Source organism: Gopherus evgoodei, chromosome 16 (genome assembly GCF_007399415.2).
Source record: "Gopherus evgoodei ecotype Sinaloan lineage chromosome 16, rGopEvg1_v1.p, whole genome shotgun sequence".
In the NCBI taxonomy this organism is placed as follows: Eukaryota; Metazoa; Chordata; order Testudines; family Testudinidae; genus Gopherus; species Gopherus evgoodei.
The window spans coordinates 20123215-20144340 of record NC_044337.1 but is presented as its reverse complement, the minus strand read 5'-3'; the positions used below and the strand labels follow the sequence as shown (position 1 = coordinate 20144340).

The following is a 21126-nucleotide window of genomic DNA, read 5'->3' as shown; positions in this document are numbered from 1 at the left end:
AGCAAACAAATGTTATAAACAGAGAGACAGATATGAGTAGAGCATTTTATAGTTGGTTATAAACCTATCGCTACAAAGTGTTCTATATGGTTATAAGCAATTTACTGGACTTTGTAACAATGGATTAACCATTTAGTAAAACGTCTGTTTGTTTATTAGCTCTTTTATAAATGGAAGCTTCACATAAAGTTGGACCAAAATCATACCTGCCAATGTACAAAATCCCCCTTCCTGTACCTTGATGATGATGGAGAAGCTAAAGAGGCACCTAATTACCCATCCAAATTACTACTTGCTCAGAGCTTGGATTTTTCAGCACTCCTGAAAATGGAAATAAGTACCTCGCTGTTTTGAGGCTTAATTCATTGCAGCTGGATTGTGCAATCCATGCTAACATTAGGGAGTACTTGTTCCACCACCGTGAGTTAGGGTTGCACAGCCTCGCCCTAGATGTTTGCAAAGCTCGTTGAAATGCTTTTATGCAAGGTGCTATGGAATTGCAAAGTATCACTCTGTATCACGTTTCTAGGACTTGTGGTCAGCATGGCAAAGGCCCAGCTAAGTCTTGCAATAGGCATAAATGCTTTAATTCGGTAAATCATGTCAAAATGCAGCCTAGGAGTCCCAATGAGTTGCTTTTTCCCGCAGTCCTGTCCGACATTCAGTAGTCAGGTCGCTTTTAACCTGGATTGGACCTGCACATCTCTGAGCACAAAACAGCTCATTGCCTGTTGGCTAAATGGACACAGGGTTCACTGGGAATGTTTTGAAAAACCCTGCACAAAGCTTAGCTAAAAAGATTAGGAAGAAACACGTGAAAATGGGCACCTATTGATCTAGTAGAAGCTAGAACAAGGCAGGGAGACCAAGGCAGCGAGACCAAGGCAGCCTGAAATATTGACAGATGGTTTTTGTACAAAAAAATGAATGTGGAAAAGGGGTTTTTTTTTAAATCAGCAATCAGCTTAGGGAAATCCCATTTCATTTATAAGCTTTTCTTTGTTTTTCCTGGTGCAGAATGACCCAGAAATAGCTAGGACGAGTAGAACGGCTCCTACCAACTTGCTCCTTGGATGCTGTCTTCAGAAAGTGGCTACAAAGATGGAGTACGGAGAGGTGGGAGGGGATTTCTCAGGAAGAAATTCTAATATTTGTCTCTGACAAATACCTGGGGCCTGGTTTCTGTATTCGCATTTTGTGCCAGTTTCTTAACTGGCTCCACAACTTCCTTAGGGATCACTTGGGAAAGGACATCTCCTGCTTCAGAAAGGGTGCAGATCAAGGGCCTGATGCAAACTCCCATTCTATGCAATGGAAAGACTCCTGTTGACAGGATCAGGCCCTACCGGGAATATAGTGGTAGCAGGGAACAGACGTGCACTCGGTGATCTCTCCTGCATGGTCGGGGAGCTGAATGGAAAGTGTAGCTTGGCATTGGCCATGTACACAGGGAGCTTGGCCTTGAACCGCTACATAGCAGAGCACATGCTCCAGAACAAGCGGAAGTGCAGGGAGCTGTTCAGGAGCCATGGACAGAAATATGGCGGAGCTGCTCGAGCTGAGCAGTCACCAGCTTAGCTGCCTCTTGTGCGCAGAATCAAAGGTGCAGACCATAGGCCAATGGACGTTTCTTAGTGCGCACGGACTTCAGCACACACCTCCTTTGTATTAAGGAGACACCGAGGCATGTGCTCCCCTCTTGGGCCTCGGACCCGCTGCTCGGCAGGGGTGACTGGGTGACCATGCAGCCTTGCTCCAGTGCAGCACCTGGGTGCTTTGCAATCTCCATTCAGCTCATTGTCTTTCAATTTGCACATAGGCTGGCACCGCAGCACCCGTGCAGGGCAGGATCAAAGCCTTGGGCACAGATCTCCGCAAACAAGAGGGAAAGGGGGCACGGCAGAGTCACTGAGAAAAAGGAATTTCGAATCCTGTGGAAGCAACATGTAATTTGTTAATGAATGGAGCTCTTCAAAGCCAGAGGTCGTCATTGGTGCCTATTCAAACCTGATAAGCTAGATCCTCAGCTTATAAATCAGCACATCTCTGCAATGGGACCGTCCTGATTTCCACCAGCTGAGGAGCCAGTCCTGCAAACATTCACTTTTGAAAAAAGCTTTTTGTTTAATACTCGGTTCGTTCAAAAAGTTCTGACCAGCCCTGGTCTGTTTAATTACCATTCACTACTACATGATGAGTCGTAGGAGATGGTCTCTCTCATTTCTTTAATGGAAAATACAGTGCCAAAAACTCTGAATTTTTCTGGGTAAATATTGGGGTCTAATTTGGTGGACAGAAGGACAGAGGGAAAATATTAATGCTTTGACCAGAGTTCAATTTGCTTTGCTGTAGAACTAAAACAGAACTCAAAACACAATGTCACTTGGGAGTTCAAGAAAACAATATCTCTCTAATCCCCAAATAAAACTTTTCATTTGAATAAAGTTTACTGTTGTAAACTTAGAACTATTCGCATATAAATATTTACATTTAATAATTGGACCACACCATTTGCAGTGCATACACTCAACTTCATCCTTTTCTCCTGTTTTTTATTTATTTTTTTAAACTTTCTAATACCTGGGTTCTGAAAGGTATTCTGATACAGATTTTCATTTCCTTCCCATTTTAGTGTGTCAAATCTTTAAACCGTTATGTTGAAATGTGTGTGCGGAGGGTGTGAGATTCATCAGTACATTCAGCTGTGGCCACACTTCAGCACTTGTGTACGTGCCTGTTTGTTTATTGCGTGTGTTTTCTAGACCGGTGGTCCCCAACCTTTTCGTCCAGCGGCCGCCAGACGAAGGACCGTGGCGGCAGTGGAGCAGCCGCCGAAATGCCACCGAATTTCTGCAGCATTTTGGCGGCGACGCCTCTCAATGACGTCACTTGTCGGCAGCAAGCGGCATCATCAAGAGGTGTCGCCGCTGAAATGCCGCAGAAATTCAGGGGCGACACTCTCGATGATGCCCCTTGTCAGTGGCAAGCAGCGTCACTGAGAGGCATCGCCGCCGAAATGCTGCAGAAATTCGGCGGCATTTCAGCGGATGCTCCACCGCCGGCCAGGGCATGGGGACATTTAGATGCCTCCGCGGGCGCCATGGCGCCCGCAGGCATGGCGTTAGGGACCCCTGTTCTAGACGAATACATTGCTTTATGTCAACAGGCAGCTTTGCATATACACACAGACTAACGTATTATCGTAATACATAGATCTCATGTGATGTATTGTATTTTCCTAATAAAACAAGTTATTTTTTATATATTTAATGATACAAAAGTAGGGCGAAAATCGGCGGGGGGGGGGGGAAGCTAGTAATATTTTTTGTAAACCCCCAGGATTTTTTTTGGTAAAAATCATTTAAACTGAAAACGAAGGAATTAGCTCTGTGTTATAGGGCAGGATTGGAGTGAGTGTCTCTTTATATTCTCCACTCACCCCTCCATCTCTGTTATCAGTACAGCACCATCACTAGAAGTTCTTCAGCTAGCAATGGACTTCAGCGAGCTCAGAGTTACCCGCCACCGCAGCCTGCCTTCCATCCCTCAAGTCCAACTGTAGCCATATTTTGTACATACACAGTTCCTTTCCTCTCTCAGGCAGCAATCGAACAGGGTTGTGATGCTTTGTGTGAAGGCCTCTGTTGGTGAAATCGTTTCTGTGACGCCGTAAGGACTTTGACTGTGCTTGTTAAACAAACTGTGTTCTGCTTTCTCAGTAATTGCATTGTTCAGGAGATCAGCACAGTCTATCTTATTTCTACTTTGTCTGGTGTTTGTCAATTACAATTGAGGGTCTATTCCCATCTGGATTCAGGGGGATTTCTGCACCTCACTGCCATTAGCGTGAATGAGAGTTGCATATAATTCCCAGGGCATCAAGCTGAGAATAACAGACCCCACAGCGTCTTAAGATAATGGGCCTGATCCTGAGAGGTGCAGAGCATCTGCCACCTTGCTTCTCTCCAAGGATGTTTTGTTTTCGAGATCTTTTGTGCTGTACATGGGTGACGTAACTGCTGCATAATCCTTGCAACTGATCCACTGGAATAGGAATCAGTACAACCTTTGTGAACATGGCTGATGCACACAAAGAAAAGGTTTTACCTTTCAGTAATTCCAGTAATTACTGTTCATAACTTCAGTAAGCTGAGCTATCCGGATTTCTCTCTCCAATTTCCATTTCCCTCTTGTTTACTCTGCTTACAGTTTTACTGATCAAACAATCTTCTTAGAAGAATCTTGTGCCATATTAAAGGCATTTACTGTATGCATAGCAGCCCCCAGCTTGCGTGTGAAGAGCAGCAGGTCTGCCTTTCGGAAGATCATTCTGCAGTTCAATAGTTAAATAGAATCTAACCCTGGAAATCCAATCCCACACACGTCAAATATTGCCTTTCTTCTGCTTTCTTCCCAGTATACGCACACTGAGAGTTTGAATTTGGCCCGGAGAAGCCAAACTGTGCTCTATTACACCAATATAAATCCAGCACCTCATGCAGTTACTCTGCATTTACAGCTTTGTAAAGTGAGAGTGATATTGGCCCATCATCAGGATCGGCGCCAGGATTTCTCATGCCCTAGGTGCATGGCCATTTCGCTGCCCCCCGTGCTGATCCCGCGGCTCCGGTGGAGCTGCCGCAGGCATTCCTGCAGAGGGTCCGTTGGTCCGTGGCTCCGGTGGAGCTGCCGCAGGCATTCCTGCAGAGGGTCCGTTGGTCCGTGGCTCTGGTGGAGCTGCCACAGGCATGCCTGCGGGAGGTCCACCGGAGCCGCGGGAGCAGCCGACCATCCACAGGCATGACTGCGGCAGCTCCACCGGAGCCGCCTGCCACCCCCCCCCCCGGCAAAATGCCGCCACCTTAATAATCCTGGCACCCTAGGTGATTGCCTAGGCTGCCTAAATGGTAGCGCCGGCCCTGCCCATCGTATTGGTGGTTTCAAAGTCCAATGAAAAACACAGGGCAGGATATGGCCCTTAGTCTTATGCTGCACCTCCTCCTTCCCCCAGTAAGGAGAAGGAACATGTCAAGAATGGGAAAAGCAAATGCTGACTTCCTCAGGCAATGCTGAATCTGCACTTGGAGCTCTGATCCTCCCTCCAGTTCAAGGATCCCTGCAAACTCCTTCTCTTTTCCTGGGAACTGCAAGTTAAGGACAAGAGTCATAGAATATCAGGGTTGGAAGAGCCCTCAGGAGGTCATCTAGTCCAACCCCCTTCTCAGAGGAGAACCAATCCCCTGACAGATTTTTACCCCAGATCCCTAAGTGACCCCCTCAAAGATTGAACTCACACAACCCTGGGTTTAGCAGGCCAATGCTCAAACCACTGAGCTATCCCTCCCCCTATAAGAGTTAGGTCTCCTGGTCCATCCCTGGCCAGTCCAGGGGTACATTTGTTAGTGCTCTGTCCTGTGGGGATTGAGGAGTTAAGTCTACACTGATGACTAGGGCCCTGCCAAATGCATAGCCATGAAAAACGCGTCACGGACCACGAAATCAGGTTTCTCTATGTGAAATCTGGTCTTTTGTGTGCTTTTACCCTAGACTATACAGAGTTCACAGGGGAGACCGGCGTTTCTCGAATTGGGGATCCTGTCCCCAAAGGGAGTTGCAGGGGTCACAGAGTTATTGTAGGGAGGTCTCAGTATTGCCACTCTTACTGCTGGTGGGGCACTACCTTCAGAGCTGGGTGGCTGGAGAGCGGTGGCTGTTAGCCGGGCACCCAGCTCTGAAGGCAGCACCCCGCCAGCAGCAGTGCAGAAGTAAGGGTGGCAATACCAGACCATGTCACCCTTACTTCTGCGCTGCTGCTGGTGGTGGCTTTGCCTTCAGAGCTGGGCTCCCGGCCAGCAGCTGCCGCTTTCCGGCTGCCCAGCTCTGAAGCCAGTGCCATGCAGCAGCACACAAGTAAAGGTGGCAGTACCGCAAGCCCCCCTACAATAACCTTGGGATCTCCCACAACTCCTTTTTGGGTCAGGACTCTTATCATTAGAACACCATGACATTTCAGATATAAAGAGCTGCAGTCATGAAATTTACTATTTCAAAAATCCTGTGACCGTGAAATTGACCAAAAAGAACCGTGAATTTGGTAGGGCCCTACTGATAACACAATGAAATGCCTTTATACAAATAGCTCTCACTCTATAGAATACATTCTACAAGCCAGGAGTTTTCTGTGTACCACCATCTGCATTAAACCTGCACTGAATGTAAAGCTGACGGGGAAAATTTAAGTCCATATTAATTTAATCAACTTTATTAAAAATGTTCATAGCGTAGCTTCTGAAATTGCCATTCTCAGCCACACTCCTCTTTAATTAAACTTGTGTGTGTGTTTGTGTGTGTTATAATACACACACACACAAATGTGTGTGCACACATAAGCACTCAAAGCTAAATCTACAGTAATCACAATTTCTCTCTTCCCCCACTCGCCCAAGCTTCAAGAGTAAAGTGAGTGAAAACAATTACTGTAAATGAATCTATAGTATCCAATTGGCTAAAGCACTCTAATCCTCTGCAAAAAGGGGATCAGTAGAGATTTAACTAGGTACTCATAAAGATCATCAATTTAGTCTATTTCTGCCAATACCATATGTTATAGCACTGTGTGTTCTGTGGAAGAGGAGGGGGTGAGGGAAGGAAGATGTGCCTATTACTTTTCTAAACAACTTGGGGATAAATAACACCGTAAAAATGTCTTTAGACAGAAGTTAATTTATAGAAGTAAGCATGATGTGTGGTAAATAATGTATGGCTCTGGTGCTTGGCACAAGAGTACAAGTCATAGTACGTTGTTCAGGATGGTTTTTAATGCCCTCATTCCCTTCCCCTCCCCTTCGGAGATCATTCTACATTCCAGTAGGAATCACCATGAGGAAATCAATGGTTCATGACACTTGACACAATTATTTAACATGAGTAGGAGTTTTGCCTGGATCAGGAAGACCCATTGGCTCCAATCCTGCCAGGTGATCGAGGCTGGGATTTCAATGGGAGTTGGACATTCAGCCCCGTAAGGCACTGGAAAAATCCCACCCCAATCATTTGGAGTTGAGAGCGCTCAGCACCTCACAGGACTGGGCCCACTGTTAATTTCAACTCCAGAGCTTTTAGCATTCGTTCTTCTGTACCTACCAAACAGAAGCTCGGCTTAAGAGTACAGAGACTGGTCAATAAGCAGAGATCCATCAGCGCCTGACATGGATGTACTCTAGACCTTAACATTCAGCTTGGCATTAAAGTTTTCCTAAACCTAGGAAAAGGTGAGTTAAGGTTAGGACTGTAACTCCGACAGTTGGGCTTAGTATTTTCAGGGGTTTCTGATGAGGGATTTTTAAACAATGAATCTCCCTTTTGCCTGCAAAATTCCCATTGGTTTTAGCTGGTGTTATGCACACACAAGCAGGGCTGGATTAATCTTTTGTGGGCCCAACGCCAAACATATTTGTGGACCCCAGGGGGGCAATGGAATATGGCATGAGGGGGTCAATCCCCAGAGCGAGGGGCCAGCCAGGGGAATGGGGCATGGCATGGCGGGGGCGGCCCCGCTCCGCCCAGTGCGAGGGCACTGTTTGTAAACTGGCAGTCGCCAGATGCACACTGGGCCACCCGGCCCTGTGCTGCCAGCGTGCCCCTTCCCTTGCTTCACTTGCACTGATCCGGGTGCAGCGCACGTGGAGCAGGCCCGGTCCGAGCCACTTTTGAGCCTGGGTCTGGCACCATTGTAAGCCCAGCACTGCACATAAGAGGAGCTGGGAAGTTGTGGGTGCTCATTACCTCTCAGGATCAGGACCACGGGCTGCAAGTTCGGGTCTGATGTGTGCTCCTCACTACAAAGTGCGCTGCGATAACTAGCTCCGCTGGGATAAGAGCAGAACATAAGAACGGCCATACTGGGTCAGACTAAAGGTCCATCCAGCCCAGTATCTGTCTACTGACAGTGGTCAATGCCAGGTGCCCCAGAGGGAGTGAACCTAACAGGTAATGATCAAGTGATCTCTCTCCTGCCATCCTTCTCCACCCTCTGACAAAAAGAGGCTAGGGACACCATTCCTTACCCAGCCTGGCTAATAGCCATTAATTGACTTAACCTCCATGAATTTATCCAGTTCTTTTTAAATGCTGTTATAGTCCCAGCCTTCACAACCTCCTCAGGCAGGGAGTTCCACAAGTTGACTGTGTGCTGCGTGAAGAAGAACTTCCTTTTATTTGTTTTAAACCTGCTGCCCATTAATTTCACTTGGTGGACCCAAGTTCTTATATTATGGGAACAAGTAAATAACTTTTCCTTCTTCACTTTCTCCACACCACTCATGATTTTATAGACCTCTATCATATCGCCCCTTAGTCTCCTCTTTTCCAAGCTGAAAAGTCCTAGCCTCTTTAATCTCTCCTTCTACAGGACCCGTTCCAAGCCCCTAATCATTTTAGTTGCCCCAATCTGCACTCTGGAATTTTGGTGCCTCTGCAAGTTTATGAAAGTCAATCATGTAATCAAAGTGTTTTGTATGTGGCTCAAAAGCAAATGTAAAGAAATATGCTGGGGAGAAAAGCCATAAATAGTCCCCCAAGGAAGCCGGCTTCTTAACACCATAGGGCCCTCCATCTGCACCATTCAACTGCGTAAAGAGCTGACACATTTCTGTGAAGTACACATGGGAAGTGTCTGATTTGAACAGTGAGGCCTCCGAGAACACAAAGTCTTGTCTCTCCTCAGAGGTTGGCCCAGAAACAACGGCTCTCTCTTCTATAATTTAATTTAGACAACCTGGCACACAATGCTTTTTAACACCTAAGAGAGTAGAAAAGCAAACAGGGAAAAGTCTCTCTGAAGGGTTCAATAGATTAATGGCTCTCCCTAGTGGGCAATCATTGAATTGTACTGGGAAGATCATAGTCTTGTGGGGCCAAATCCTGCAATACCTTCTGGAAGGTGTTGGGTGCTCTAACTCCATTGAAATCAACGAGAGACAAAGGTGCTCAGCACCCTGCAAGATTGGACCCACCACTTTCTAAGTAGCCTGACATGCTAGTATATAAGGGAGGCTCTCTCTAGCCTGATCTTCATTCACCTGATCCTGAAGAGCTAGTATTAGCTACAGAACATATGGTGATCAATTGTTCTCCATGTCCACAGAGGGGAGGACAAGAGGTAATTGGCTTAGTTTGCAACAAAGGAGATATAAGTTAGATATTAGGAAAAACTTTCTAATGCTGAGGATAGTTAAGTACTGGAAAAAGTCACTTTAGGTATGTCTCCCCTGCAATTAAAAACCTGCAGCTGGCCCATGCTAGTTGACTTGGGCTCATGGAGCTCGGGCTCAGGGGCTGTTTAACTGAGGTGTAGAGGTTTGGGCTCAGGCTGGAGCCCAGACTCTAGACCCTGAAAGGTGGAAGAGAACATAAGAACATTAGAACAGCCCTACTGGGTCAGACCAAAGGTCCTTTTAGCACAGTATCCTGTCTTTCAACAATGGCCAATGCCAGGTGCCTTAGAGGGAATGAACAGAACAGGGAATCATCAAGTGATCCAGCCCCTGTCACTCATTCCCAGCTTCTGGGAAACAGAGGCTAGGGACACCATCCCTGCCAATAGCCATTGATGGATCAATCCTCCATGAATATATCTAGTTCTTTTTTGAACCCTGTTATAGTCTTGGCCTTCACAACATCCTCTGGCAAGGAGTTCCACAGATTGACTGTGCGTTGTCAAGAAATACTTGCTTTTGTTTGTTTTAAACCTGCCGCCTATTGATTTTATTTGGTGCCCCCTAGTTTTTGTGTTATGAGAAGGAGTAAATAACACTCTCTTATTTACTTTCTCCACACCAGTCATGACTTTATAGACCTCAACCATATCCCCCCCCTTAGTTGTTTCTTTTCCAAGCTGAAAAGTCCCAGTTTTATTCATCTCTCCTCATACGGAAGCTGTTCCATATCCCAAGTCCCAGAACTCAGGCTGAAGTTGGGATCCCCCAGCCCAAATGTCCATGATGCAATGGAACAGCCCCTTAGCCCAAGTCAGCTGGCACGTGCCCAGCTGTGGGTAGCTAACTTCAGTGTAGGAATACCCTTAGGGAGACTGTGGAATCCCTGTCATGAGAGGTCTTTAAATATGGGTTGGAGAAACACCTTCTAGGGATGATTTAGGTATTCTTAATCCTGCCTCAGTGGGAGGGATGGACTCCATGGCCTCTTGGGGCTTCTGTCTAGCCCTACATTTCTGTGATTCTCTAGAGACCCTCACATAAGATCTTGGGGCAGCTAGCCCATCCCACAGCTGTGGCATTCTATTTTCAGCATGCTAGCTCGATGGGAGCTAGCATGAAAGCTGAGACTCACCTCCTCAGCCAACTGCAGACAGACCCTTGTGGTACAAACCTAACTCCTGGGCTGAGTTCTGCACAAACCCAGGCTTGATAGGATTCAGGCAAACTCTACAGCTGAGTTCTGCTTTGAGTTTCTGGTCTCTAATCCTTTCCATTCTCCAGGACAGCTAAAAACCTCGCAGAGCATTGGGATAATATTGTTGCCATTTCAGAAAAAGATGTGGGGGTGGGGAGAGAGATTGAGAAACCCAGATCCCAATCCCCCCTAACCTCCAGGGAAGTTTTGCTCAAAATTCAAACTTTGTAGATTAGAGCCATCTCTTGAAAAGGCTGTTGTCAACATTTTCCTGTTGATCTGCCTGATCTGTACAAATCGGGGGCTCACTATTTCTGTATATCTTGTGTCAAAATCAGCTGACTTGGCAGTTCTCTGACTAAGGAATAAAGAGCACTCGTACTGCTTCCTGAATTGGTGCCATTTACTTTAACCGTATGTGTAGGCAAAGCATTTAGCAAAGAATAATGTAACCAGATTTGTTTACCTTCTAGTGAGGAATCTGGGAGATGGAGAGGCTACGCTGGATATCGGCTTTCCTCGCAATAGGCACGTTTCCATGTCAGATTCCTTCTTCATTGTAAAACCTTTGAAAAAAGACAAATGAAGGTTTTTAATAATACACTCTTCACAGGAATGAAAGGGTCCCAGTTTTGGCAGCTGTTCTTCTCTCCCTACTTAAGTACAAGCACTTAGCTCTTGTATAGCTCTCCTGATTCAAAGATCTCCAAGTACTTCAGGAAGGTGAGTTGGCAATATTATTCTCATTGTACAAATGGGGAAACTGAGGCATGAGGTGGGGGTATGGCGTCACAGGCCAGTGGCAGAGCCAGAAATAGAACCCAGGTCTGTAGCTTCAGACATGCAAAGAGAGGAGAATAAATCTGTTAGAACCTTATCCCAGTTTTCCAAACAGCGAACTTCTTCTCAATCCAGTCTCACAACTTCCTCAATGTGCACAAGAAGAGCACCTGATGGATAGGTTGGGAAATGTAATTTTATCCCCATCTCTGGAATTCCTTATGCACGCAGCCCTCCTCTCTGTCAGCAGGGTAGGAGTGGTCTTTATTTTGGTGTATTGGAGCACTCCAAGCACCTGGTGGCCAGACATCTCCCTCTCCTTGGACTCCACTGGGAGGATTATCAGTGCTAAGCCTATAGCTATGCAAACAAATAACATAACCTGAGAGCTAGGCCCAAGCTGGGATGTTCTGATCTGAGAAGAACTTCGCCAGAGTCTGAAGAGTTCAGAGCTGGTGATCCAGACTGCACCAGCCTCTACTAAATATGGTAAAATGTTCACTTCATACTGGTACAAACAGAACATTGCCCTAAAGTCTAGCCAGTTTCTGCTGTTTTCTACAGGGGTGATTTTCAAAGGCAAAAGGGTCCAGGGAAAGTCAATGGGAGCTGAGTGACTCACTCCTGTTTCATGCATTTGAAAACCTCCTGCAATGTTAATGTCGGTCACCCCATTGCATCTTGTGTCACCATGCTCTACCTTTCCATGCATCTTTCAGGGCTTTCCCATGCATCACCAAATTGGAACTCCACGGTAACTCCTCACCAACAGCAGCTGTGTCAGACTGTATCCGCTCCTTCCTTTTCTGGGCTTCTGCTACTTCGGGGCTACCCAAGTCGAGAGTGCTATCCTGTGCACGGTCTAACGAAATCCATACGCCATTAGGACTCTGAACACCCAGAAGTGTTTGTATGTTCATGGTCCTGCTTCCCTCACTTTTAGGTGTCTTGGGCTTTGACCGTAGAGAAGACCAATTGGGAGGTTCTAAAGGTAGATGTTCCTCTTCTCCATTGTCGTTAGAGTCTTGTAGCCCGCTTGTTCCCCTCAGTCTTTCAGTTGCCATCTCAATCCGCTCACCAAGCTCCCTGGCTAGGGAGTGAATGGCCTTCACTCTATCCTGTGTATTTCTATACGGAGGGGGGCTGGAAGTGTCCTCAGAAGCTGAGGCCTGGAGGTCAGATTTTGCAGTTTTCACTGGAAGGAAAAAGCTCTGGGGAGGCAGGTACTGAGCTGTAGGAGGGCTGACTGCCAAGTCTTTAAGGTTCAAAGGGCTGAGGAACCCACTTTCAGATGCCAGTGAAGAAGGAAAATCAAATGTCTCTGTTGCTTTAGGTGGCTGAGTTGTCTTTGGATGTAAGTCACTGTTCAAATACAAAGGGGGACCCACATCAGTTCAGGAAGTAAGATACAGTAACAGAATCAGGCTGATTTTTAGTGTCCAGACAAAGAGACCAGACACAGAATACGGCAGCTCATTAGACAGAAAGCGAGTGAGAGAGAGATTGGTGCTTATAGATTAGAAAATGCTTGACAAACTCAGGACTGAAAATGTAGAGTGAGCAGGGCCGGCTCCAGGCCACAGTGCGCCAAGCGCGTGCTTGGGGCGGCACACCGCGGGGGGTGCTCTGCCGGTTGCCAGGAGGGCGGCAGGCAGCTCCGGTGGACCTCCTGCAGGCATTTCTGCGGAGGGTCCGCTGGTCCTGCGGCTTCGGTAGACCTGCTGTAGACGCGTTTCTGCGGACGGTCCACTGGTTCCGTGGCTCCGGTGGACCTCCCACAGACATGCCTGCGGCAGCTCCACTGAAGCACGGGACCATCAGACCCTCTGCAGAAACGCCTGCGGGAGGTCCACCGGAGCCACGGGACCGGCGAGCGGCAGAGCACTCCCCGCGGCGTGCCGCCGTGCTTTGGGCGCCGAAATTGCTAGAGCCGGCCCTGAGAGTGATGTGCTAACATCTAGGACAGAGCTTCAGAGGCTTGTCTAGTAAATGCTGTAGAATTAAAGTCTTTAATAATATGAAGCATAAAACCAGGCTGAAATATTGGCCTATACTTACTCTGCATGAGATTCTCATGCTGTGTTTATAACCCAGTCACTGATTATTCGAACCAACCCATGCACTGGGCAAAGTACCATCATGGTTGCACTGGGTTTGGTTTTTTCTACAAAACTCCAATTTGAAATGAAATATTCTTATAACAGAGATTAAGACCAAACCTACCAGCAAAACAAATCACACCAAGGCTTTTCTGGGGAAGATCTCACAATGCTTTACAAGCAATAATTAGTCAGGCCTCATGACATCCCTGTGAAGTATCACTATCATCCTTTGACAGGCTGGTAAACTGAGGCACAGAGATAAGGTCATTTTCTCCCACAGACACATTAAGTTAGTTTCAGATCATGAAACCCAGGACTCCTGGCTCCCAGTGGCCTACTTCAACCACTGCGCTTGCACTAGATGTGATGAGGCAGATTTTAATATGGGAACTGACAGCACCTGGTACATCAGCCTCGAAGTCCTTTCTTGTTGCCGAGTAACCAGTGACCTTATTCATTACAGTTTAAAACAGACCACTTATGACAAATCTCCGGGACATGCTAGAGAAAGGGCTTAAGAGATGCACTTTTGTATCTCGATGGCTCATTTAATACCTGCTTCCCTGCTCCTCATTTCTCAATAAAGCACACGACGTTTTATGCACCCACTCCATAAAATTCCTTTCCAGGCTCCTTTTCATTGTCTGTTCCTGAAAGGAAAGAATAACAATTAATGTAATTGCTAAATAACTGTGGAACAATAAAATACTGCTTGGTCTTCACCCCCACTAATAGCTGGCCTACATAATCAGATAAGAGTCTACTGCAGAGGCCAAGTAATGAAGCTACTCTTTCAGCTCAAGTACAGTAGTGGAAGCTTATGCTTTGCACCTAAAGATCAAGGGTTCCAGCACCAACGATAACCCATGCAGCGATCATCGTCATTAGAACCTGAATTCCTATATTTGCCCAGATATGACTCAATTTATATAAACACTTAAAATTGCCTCCAAACACAGTACAGCGGAGCAGGATTTCATTTTTTTTTCACTCTATCACCATCCTTGTTCACTGATCTTCTTTTATGTACTTACTTGGGCAAGTTTATACCAAGAACCTTGTGTTGCAGGAATAGATCCCCTGTTTAAAGCCTGTGCCACCCCAGAACATGATTTCTTTGCAAAAGCTTCCTTCTGTTTCCTATATAACTCTTGCAATCTCTGAGCTCTTGTTTCTCTGGCCTGCTTTAAAGACTTTTTCTCTTCTAAGTTTTTCTTCTTTCTTTCCTCAACCTTTCTGTGCATAAATTCATGCACTTCTTCTGGGCTGTAGGCGTGGGCTTTCCCTACGTTTACCCTCTTCTTAATACTTTCCTTCTCAGACACTTTCTGTCCTGGGCTGTTTGAGCCCTTACTTCTTGGAAGAGATGCACTTTTTCCTCCATGACAATTTCTTAGCTCTATTCCAGCTTTCATTAAGGAGGACCTGGTCTTGTCTCTGCTGTAATCAGAGCGAGTGATGCTGCTGATTTCACTTGAAGGAGGATTGGTTTCTGGATATGGCTTTGAATCTTCTGCCTTTCCTGTTGTGGTATCTTTCTGTGGCTTTGTCCTTCTGTATTCCTCACAAGATTGGTTTTGCAAATGTAGATCCCTTAGTATTTGCTTTGCATCTCTGGTCAGTGCATTGCTGGCAATTTCAATGGAACTGCCGGGTGTAGTCTGACAGCTTTTATGAGGAGGGCTGTTCAGCATGTGATCACTTCTAGCAGGAACATCATTTTCTCTAGATCTTTGTTCCATTTGTGGGGTTGCTATAAAATCTTTACCAGATTCTGCAAAAACATTTTAAAGCAACAGTTAGTTTATTACTTTGGGGATGTATCTTTTTCTGTATCAAACATGTCAGTCACAAAGCGTACTTTTTGCTAACAGTCTATGTTTGCATTTATAACTCTGGCTTTGCTGGGGCTTGTTACTTAGCAGTAAAACCTCAGCACAGGTTGAAAATCGCTGTAGGATAGGGCTCTTTTTGACATTGCAGTGCTCAGCTATATGAATGATCTGTGGATTATGGACCTTCCATGTAAAACAATTTAATACGCAAGAGCAGTTGCAGACACCTTATCAAAAGGCCCTTTAGATAAGAACTCCATCTAAGGTCTTGGGTCAAACACAATGACACCATCAACTGGCCACATCTCCGCAACCACTGTGGAGTCATTGTGCCAGCTAACTACCAACAGGTGATATTGTAACTGTTCCACGGGGTTGTTTAGTGGAGAGCTGGGGAGTTGTAACCATTTTTTAACCTCAGACACTCATAATAACCTTGAAGAAACAGTTTCTAAAGGGGTGTTCAGCCACTATTTTTTTTCTTTACCAAAATAAAAGACCAGGATCTCTCCCCTTCTCCTTACAACCCAGAAGTTGCAGGTAACTTTACCAGAGTCATTTTTAGGGTTCTGCTCTTCAGATGTGCTCCCCAGCTTTGTAAATTTAGGAGATGGACCAAGCAACTTTTTCACCAGCTTCTGACCTTCTCGCCACGCAGAAGCACCAATCAGTTTGGATCCTGGAAAACCAAACACAGATGTGGGTTTTCTTCCTTTAATAAAAAAAGGGGGGGGGGACTTGAAACTGACTTATGAGAAAGTTAAAGGGATCGCACTGGGGATGATGGTGTGTGTGGAGGGGGTGGAGGGGGGATAACAGGTTCCAGTTAGAGCTAGTCAAAATTTTTCATCAACATTTTGAAGTTCATCAGGCTTTAAAAAAATATAAGGCCTCTCAAGTTTTAGACCTACACTCCCTATTAGGGTCCATTTCCAGTGTGGCCTAGTGCCATCTTGTGAAGCCTGCAGGCACGTAAGAGGAAGTGGGCTAGAGAGAGACCTGGGGACTGACAGAGTTGAGCTGTTCTCCAGATACAAGATTGAATCCTATTTTTTTCATCATGTTCCTGTGACTGTTAAAAGCATTTTGCTGAAACTTGAGACTCCCTGAATTCTTGAGGATACTAGATAAAGAAAAGCTTGTGAGTTTCCCAAGCCATATCTATTGACAGGTGCAGCAGGGGCTTGGACACAATGGGCTGTAGAAGGTGTTGGGGAGCTTAACAGCGTTGCCACCTGTCCTGGCTTTCCCTGAGTGGGTGCTTTTTTGGGGGGCAGCTGTCTGGGGAAATTTGTAAGGGTGCTCAGTAGATGTTTCCAGCTGTCTAGTTGTAAGTTCTTAGGATCATCCCAGATGCCCCATTTTTTATACCTCAGAGGTGGGAACCAGAGGTGTTTTAATGGGAACATAATTTTATTTTTGATTATTTCAACCTCACTAGAATAAACTGATTTATTTTTAAACAGGTAGGGATCAGCAGGATACAGTATAGAAGAATCAATGAGCCATACAGCATGAGAGGCTGTGTATAATGCAAAAATAAATGATACAGCATGAGGCACAAATGAATAATTCTTCCTTAATACATGGTGTCACATAATATACAACATTTATCAAAGTTTTACTTCATAATTTCAGATTATATTCATGGGATGCCAATACTCCCACTGGTATAATTATGTATTTATACCAAACACCTCATCAGCAGAGTGTGAAGCTGGCTAAACAGACGTATTTTTTCCACATGCCAAAACCCCCTGAAGTTTTCCGTGGACAAAGGTTTTTAACAAGGTTATGAAGAGGTTTGAAAGGGACAGTTCTGTTAAGGTGAAATAGACACTGGGCCAGATTTACAAAGGCAACTAGAAATGCAGATGGGTGCCAAGTTGCAAAAAGCTAAAGCATCCATGGATCCATGTGTGCTTTGAGCTGGGATGTGATTCCCGGCTGGAGGAGAACTGCTCCCACCAGCTCTGACCGAGTTAGCGTATTAAAAGTAGAGGATAGCTGCAATGGAGCAAGCAGGGAGAGAGGCTAGCCATCCTGGGTACATTTGACACCAGAGGCGTGTACTTGGGGCGGCTAGCCCCTCATGCTGCCGCAGCTACAGTGAGTATTTCTCCTCGAGCTGGGAATCACATCCCTGCCCCATGTGTAGACATTCCCTAAGGGAGTTAGGCTCTAACTCCCACTAGCTTTCAGTGGGAGGCAGGAGGATCCTAGCTGCCTTTATAAATTTCACTAAACAAATCTGGCCTGTTATTAAAGCGATCTTTTGGGAGATTGGCTGGTTAAGGGTTTATACTAGGATATTCAGCTCTCCTGTTCAAATGTCAACTGCAAGATACTGGGCCAGCATAACTGGGCACAGCTCTATTGATTTCAATGGAGCTACGCCCATCTACACCAGCTGAACTTCTGGCCCTGTATCTGCAACATACACACTGCAACCCCTAGCGCCATTCTGCGGCATCGGGTTCACCGCTAACTCCTGGGCTCATCTTTGCTAGACAATTAGGTCATGTGAGAAAACAAATCTGCTTAACTAACATGACATTCAGCACAATATCGCAGTCCATGTAGCTAGGGAGACAGGAAGAGCACCACCCACGGAATGACTGACATCACTTCCTGCAGCACCCTGTAGTTACTCTGGACGGCTCCAATCCAGTTACTGACCTGACCACCCAAAGTGGTACCTGCAAACTCTAGCAACAGCCAGGGGGTTGAGACTCATCGATATTTTGAATGAATCAACTTTCTGGCCTATTTCTCTGTATAGTTTAGCCATAATAGAAATGCAGGTGGTGGTTGTTAGTATGCAGTTTTAGAACTTAAATATCTGTTAGAGTTTCTCTAAATGCAACAGACAAAAACTAAAAAAGGCTCTAAGCACTTTTCCCTCCCCCAGCGCTGTCTAATTTCAATTAAATCTTTATTTTGTTTAATCCGCACAATTTTTAATAACTACAAAAACTTGTGTCAAAATTTGAGAACAGATTGAATCCCCGATGAACCTGCCTGCCCAGAGGGAAACCATCTTAATTTAAATATTCTGCAATATTTTTTTTTGCTTTCTATGAACAGATGAATATTTTATAGCCGTTGCGACTTAACTTTTTGTTAACTACAGCAAATTTATAATTCATCAAATTCCCAAGTACTTTGCCTCTGACTCCTGACCCCTCATTCGTCTCTTCTTAGCCCTGCCCTGGCTTCTTCACTGACAGAAACTAATGGCCAATAAAGACATCCTGACACTGGCAGTTACATTGATGAATGTTTCATATAGAATGGTCTTATTATGACCCAGTCTCTGAGGAAGATCAAGCCATTTTTCAAGCAATCCATTAAAACAAAAAACCGAGGGAGAAGAAAATTATTTTATATTTCATGCATTTTAAATAGCACTTTGGTAACAGAATGCACTATGCTGCTACATTCATAACCTCATCTGCATAGCATTAGATGGGGGATTCTTTTGCTTTTTTTTTGAAGTCACATACTTTATACTCTTGATGGTGTTCAATATCTCTGCTTTAAATAATCTGCACATCCAGTACCCTTTGCTTGTGTTAGGCCTGAATAAAAATATAGCAAACAAAACCAGGTATGCCCACCTGACCAAAGGTTTGTGGGTAATCCCTAAGTAAAAAACACTGAGAAGCAGCAGCATGTCTCACAAGCGCTGGAAAAAAGTAAGATAAAAAAAAAAGGCTGCATTCCTGGCATAGTACCAAATGTGCTGTGTTCGGGCTGCTCCTTCAAAAAACTAATAAAAGCCCTAGTTTCCCAGCCTCCTTTTTTTCACTCCTTAGTTATGTTCTTTGTTTGTTTTTAACTCCCCTACATTTCTAACTTTAGGCATGCATCTATACTAAAGATGTCTAGTTTCTAGTTGTTAAAAAAAGGGGGTGGGTTGCTCTAGTAAATAATTTATAACGCAACAAAACTGTCTATATAGGCTTATACTAAAATGTAAAGGGCAGGCTGGTTCTCTCTAAAAACAAGCTGCTCTCTATTAATGCGTGCACTTGTCAATAAAAAGCTTTTAATCAAACCTTGCTGGTGTTGCCTGTCTCTCTCGTGGTCAAACAACAAACTTTGCCGTCGGGGTTAAAGTCCCTAACACTTGTTTCCTACAAAGTTTCATAGAATCCTAGAACTGTCAGGCTCGAAGAGACCTCCAGAAGTCATCAATTCCAGCCCCCTGAACGTGGCAGGACCAAGTAAACCTAAACCATCCCAGACAGGGCTTTGTCCAGCTTGTTTTTAATGCTTGCAATAATGGGGAGTCCCTTGGAAACTTATTTCAGAGCTTAACTGTCCTTCTAGTTCTAGCTAACCTAAATCTCCTTTGCTGCAGATTGAACCCATTATTTCTTGTCCTGCCCTCTGTAGACATGGAGAACAATTGATCACTGTCCTCTTTATAATATATATAATACATGGGAAGACTGTTATCAGGTTGCCCCTCAGTCTTCTTTTCTCAAGACTTAAACATGCCCAGTTTTGTCAACCTTTCCTCACAGGTTTCCTCATAGGTCAGGTTTTCTAAAGCTTTTATCATTTTTGCTGCTTTCCTCTGGACTCTTTCCAATTTTCTTCCCATTCTTCCTAAATTGTCATGCCCAGAACTGGACACAAAACTTCAGCTGGGGCTTCACCAGTGCTGAGTAGAGCGGGACAATTACTTCCCGTGTCTTACATACAACACTCCTGTGAATACACCCCAGCATCCTATTTGCCTTTTTTTGCAGCTGCATCGCACTGATGACTCATACTCAGTTTGTGGTTCACTGTCACCCCCAGATCCTTTTCAGCAGTACTACAATCAAGTACTACGAGTTTGAATGCAGCTGTTTCCAAACCAAAAGGGTGGCATTAAATGGGCAAAGTGGCTTGATCTCAACAATAAAATGTTGTACTTAGAAATAGCGATGAGGAGAGGTGTGGTGTGGTTATTAAGACTCCCACTTCTAACACTGACTTGCGGCAAGACAGTGGATAAATCATCCACTTTCTCTGTACTTCGGTTTCCCAGCCTGCAAAATAGGGGTGATGGGCCTTTGCACTTCTACAGCACTTTTGATTTAAGGACACCAAACACTTAACAAGCCCTAATAAAGTAAGACTCACAAATCCCTTTGGATGCAAAGTATTACTAAAAATGGCAAGGATTGTCCTATGGCCAGGACTGTCAACGGAGCATAAGAAAATGTAGTGCTCAGTCTCCCCAGGTGCCTTTGGAAAGCCCAGCCTATATTTATTGTTGTCATAATACTTTGAAAGTCTATAGCAGCTTGTGCATAAGGGTCTCAAAGTATGTTGCAGCTAAACCTCTAAATACCCTTGTGAGGGTGTCCATACTGCAACTGTGCCACACTAGCACCAGAGTGCAGATGTTTCCTATGTCGACAGAAGGGGGGTTTTCCGCTGCTATAGTTGATAAATCATTCCGAGGCAGCAGCTAGGTCAACCGAAGAATTCTTCCATAGACCTACCCACATTTACACTGGGGGTTAGGTCAACCTAACTACAGGGCTCTGGGTGTGACATTTTTCACAGCTCTGAGTACCGTAGATAGGTCAATCTAATTTTGAAGTGTATACCAGGCCTGACAGAATGTCACGCCTCACTTAAATACAGCTACTTCTGGAGTGCAGCAGGACAGCTGTTTTAACAGTGTGGCAACACAACAGTTTAGAAGAGAAAATAACTCACACCATACCCCACTGAAACCAGAGGAGGACTCTTGGGTAAGCAGAATGGAGTTGTGTGTGTCATAATTTGGCCATGGGTATAACAAATATCCCTGCAAACCCTCGCATGGGATTTCAAAAGACTAGAACTGCTCCTAATATTTTACTTCTCAGCCCAAAGATGGCACCTCAATAGCACAGTCCTGAGTCCAGTCTATCTACTAGACCACACGGCTTGCCTATCAACGGACCACTGAAGCTGAGACTTCTGCTTTTCTGCCAATTTATTTTATT

General features: G+C 45.1%; 1 protein-coding gene across 8 annotated transcripts in view; it reads right to left on the bottom strand.

Moving 5' to 3' along the window:
• The window catches only part of LOC115636122 (centrosome-associated protein 350-like), a 74452-nt gene that overhangs the window by 40952 nt on the left and 12374 nt on the right, over window positions 1–21126 (bottom strand). For 6 of the 8 annotated variants that reach the window (XM_030535850.1, XM_030535853.1, XM_030535845.1 and 3 more), the window contains 5 exons: window positions 15681–15842; window positions 14330–15069; window positions 13851–13945; window positions 11894–12555; window positions 10880–10979 (listed from right to left, as the gene is read on the bottom strand). In XM_030535850.1, the coding sequence (XP_030391710.1) occupies window positions 10880–10979; window positions 11894–12555; window positions 13851–13945; window positions 14330–15069; window positions 15681–15842 (1759 nt within the window). The remainder of the gene's footprint in view (window positions 1–10879; window positions 10980–11893; window positions 12556–13850; window positions 13946–14329; window positions 15070–15680; window positions 15843–21126) is intronic. The other 2 variants (XM_030535851.1, XM_030535848.1) reach the window with 2 other exon arrangements.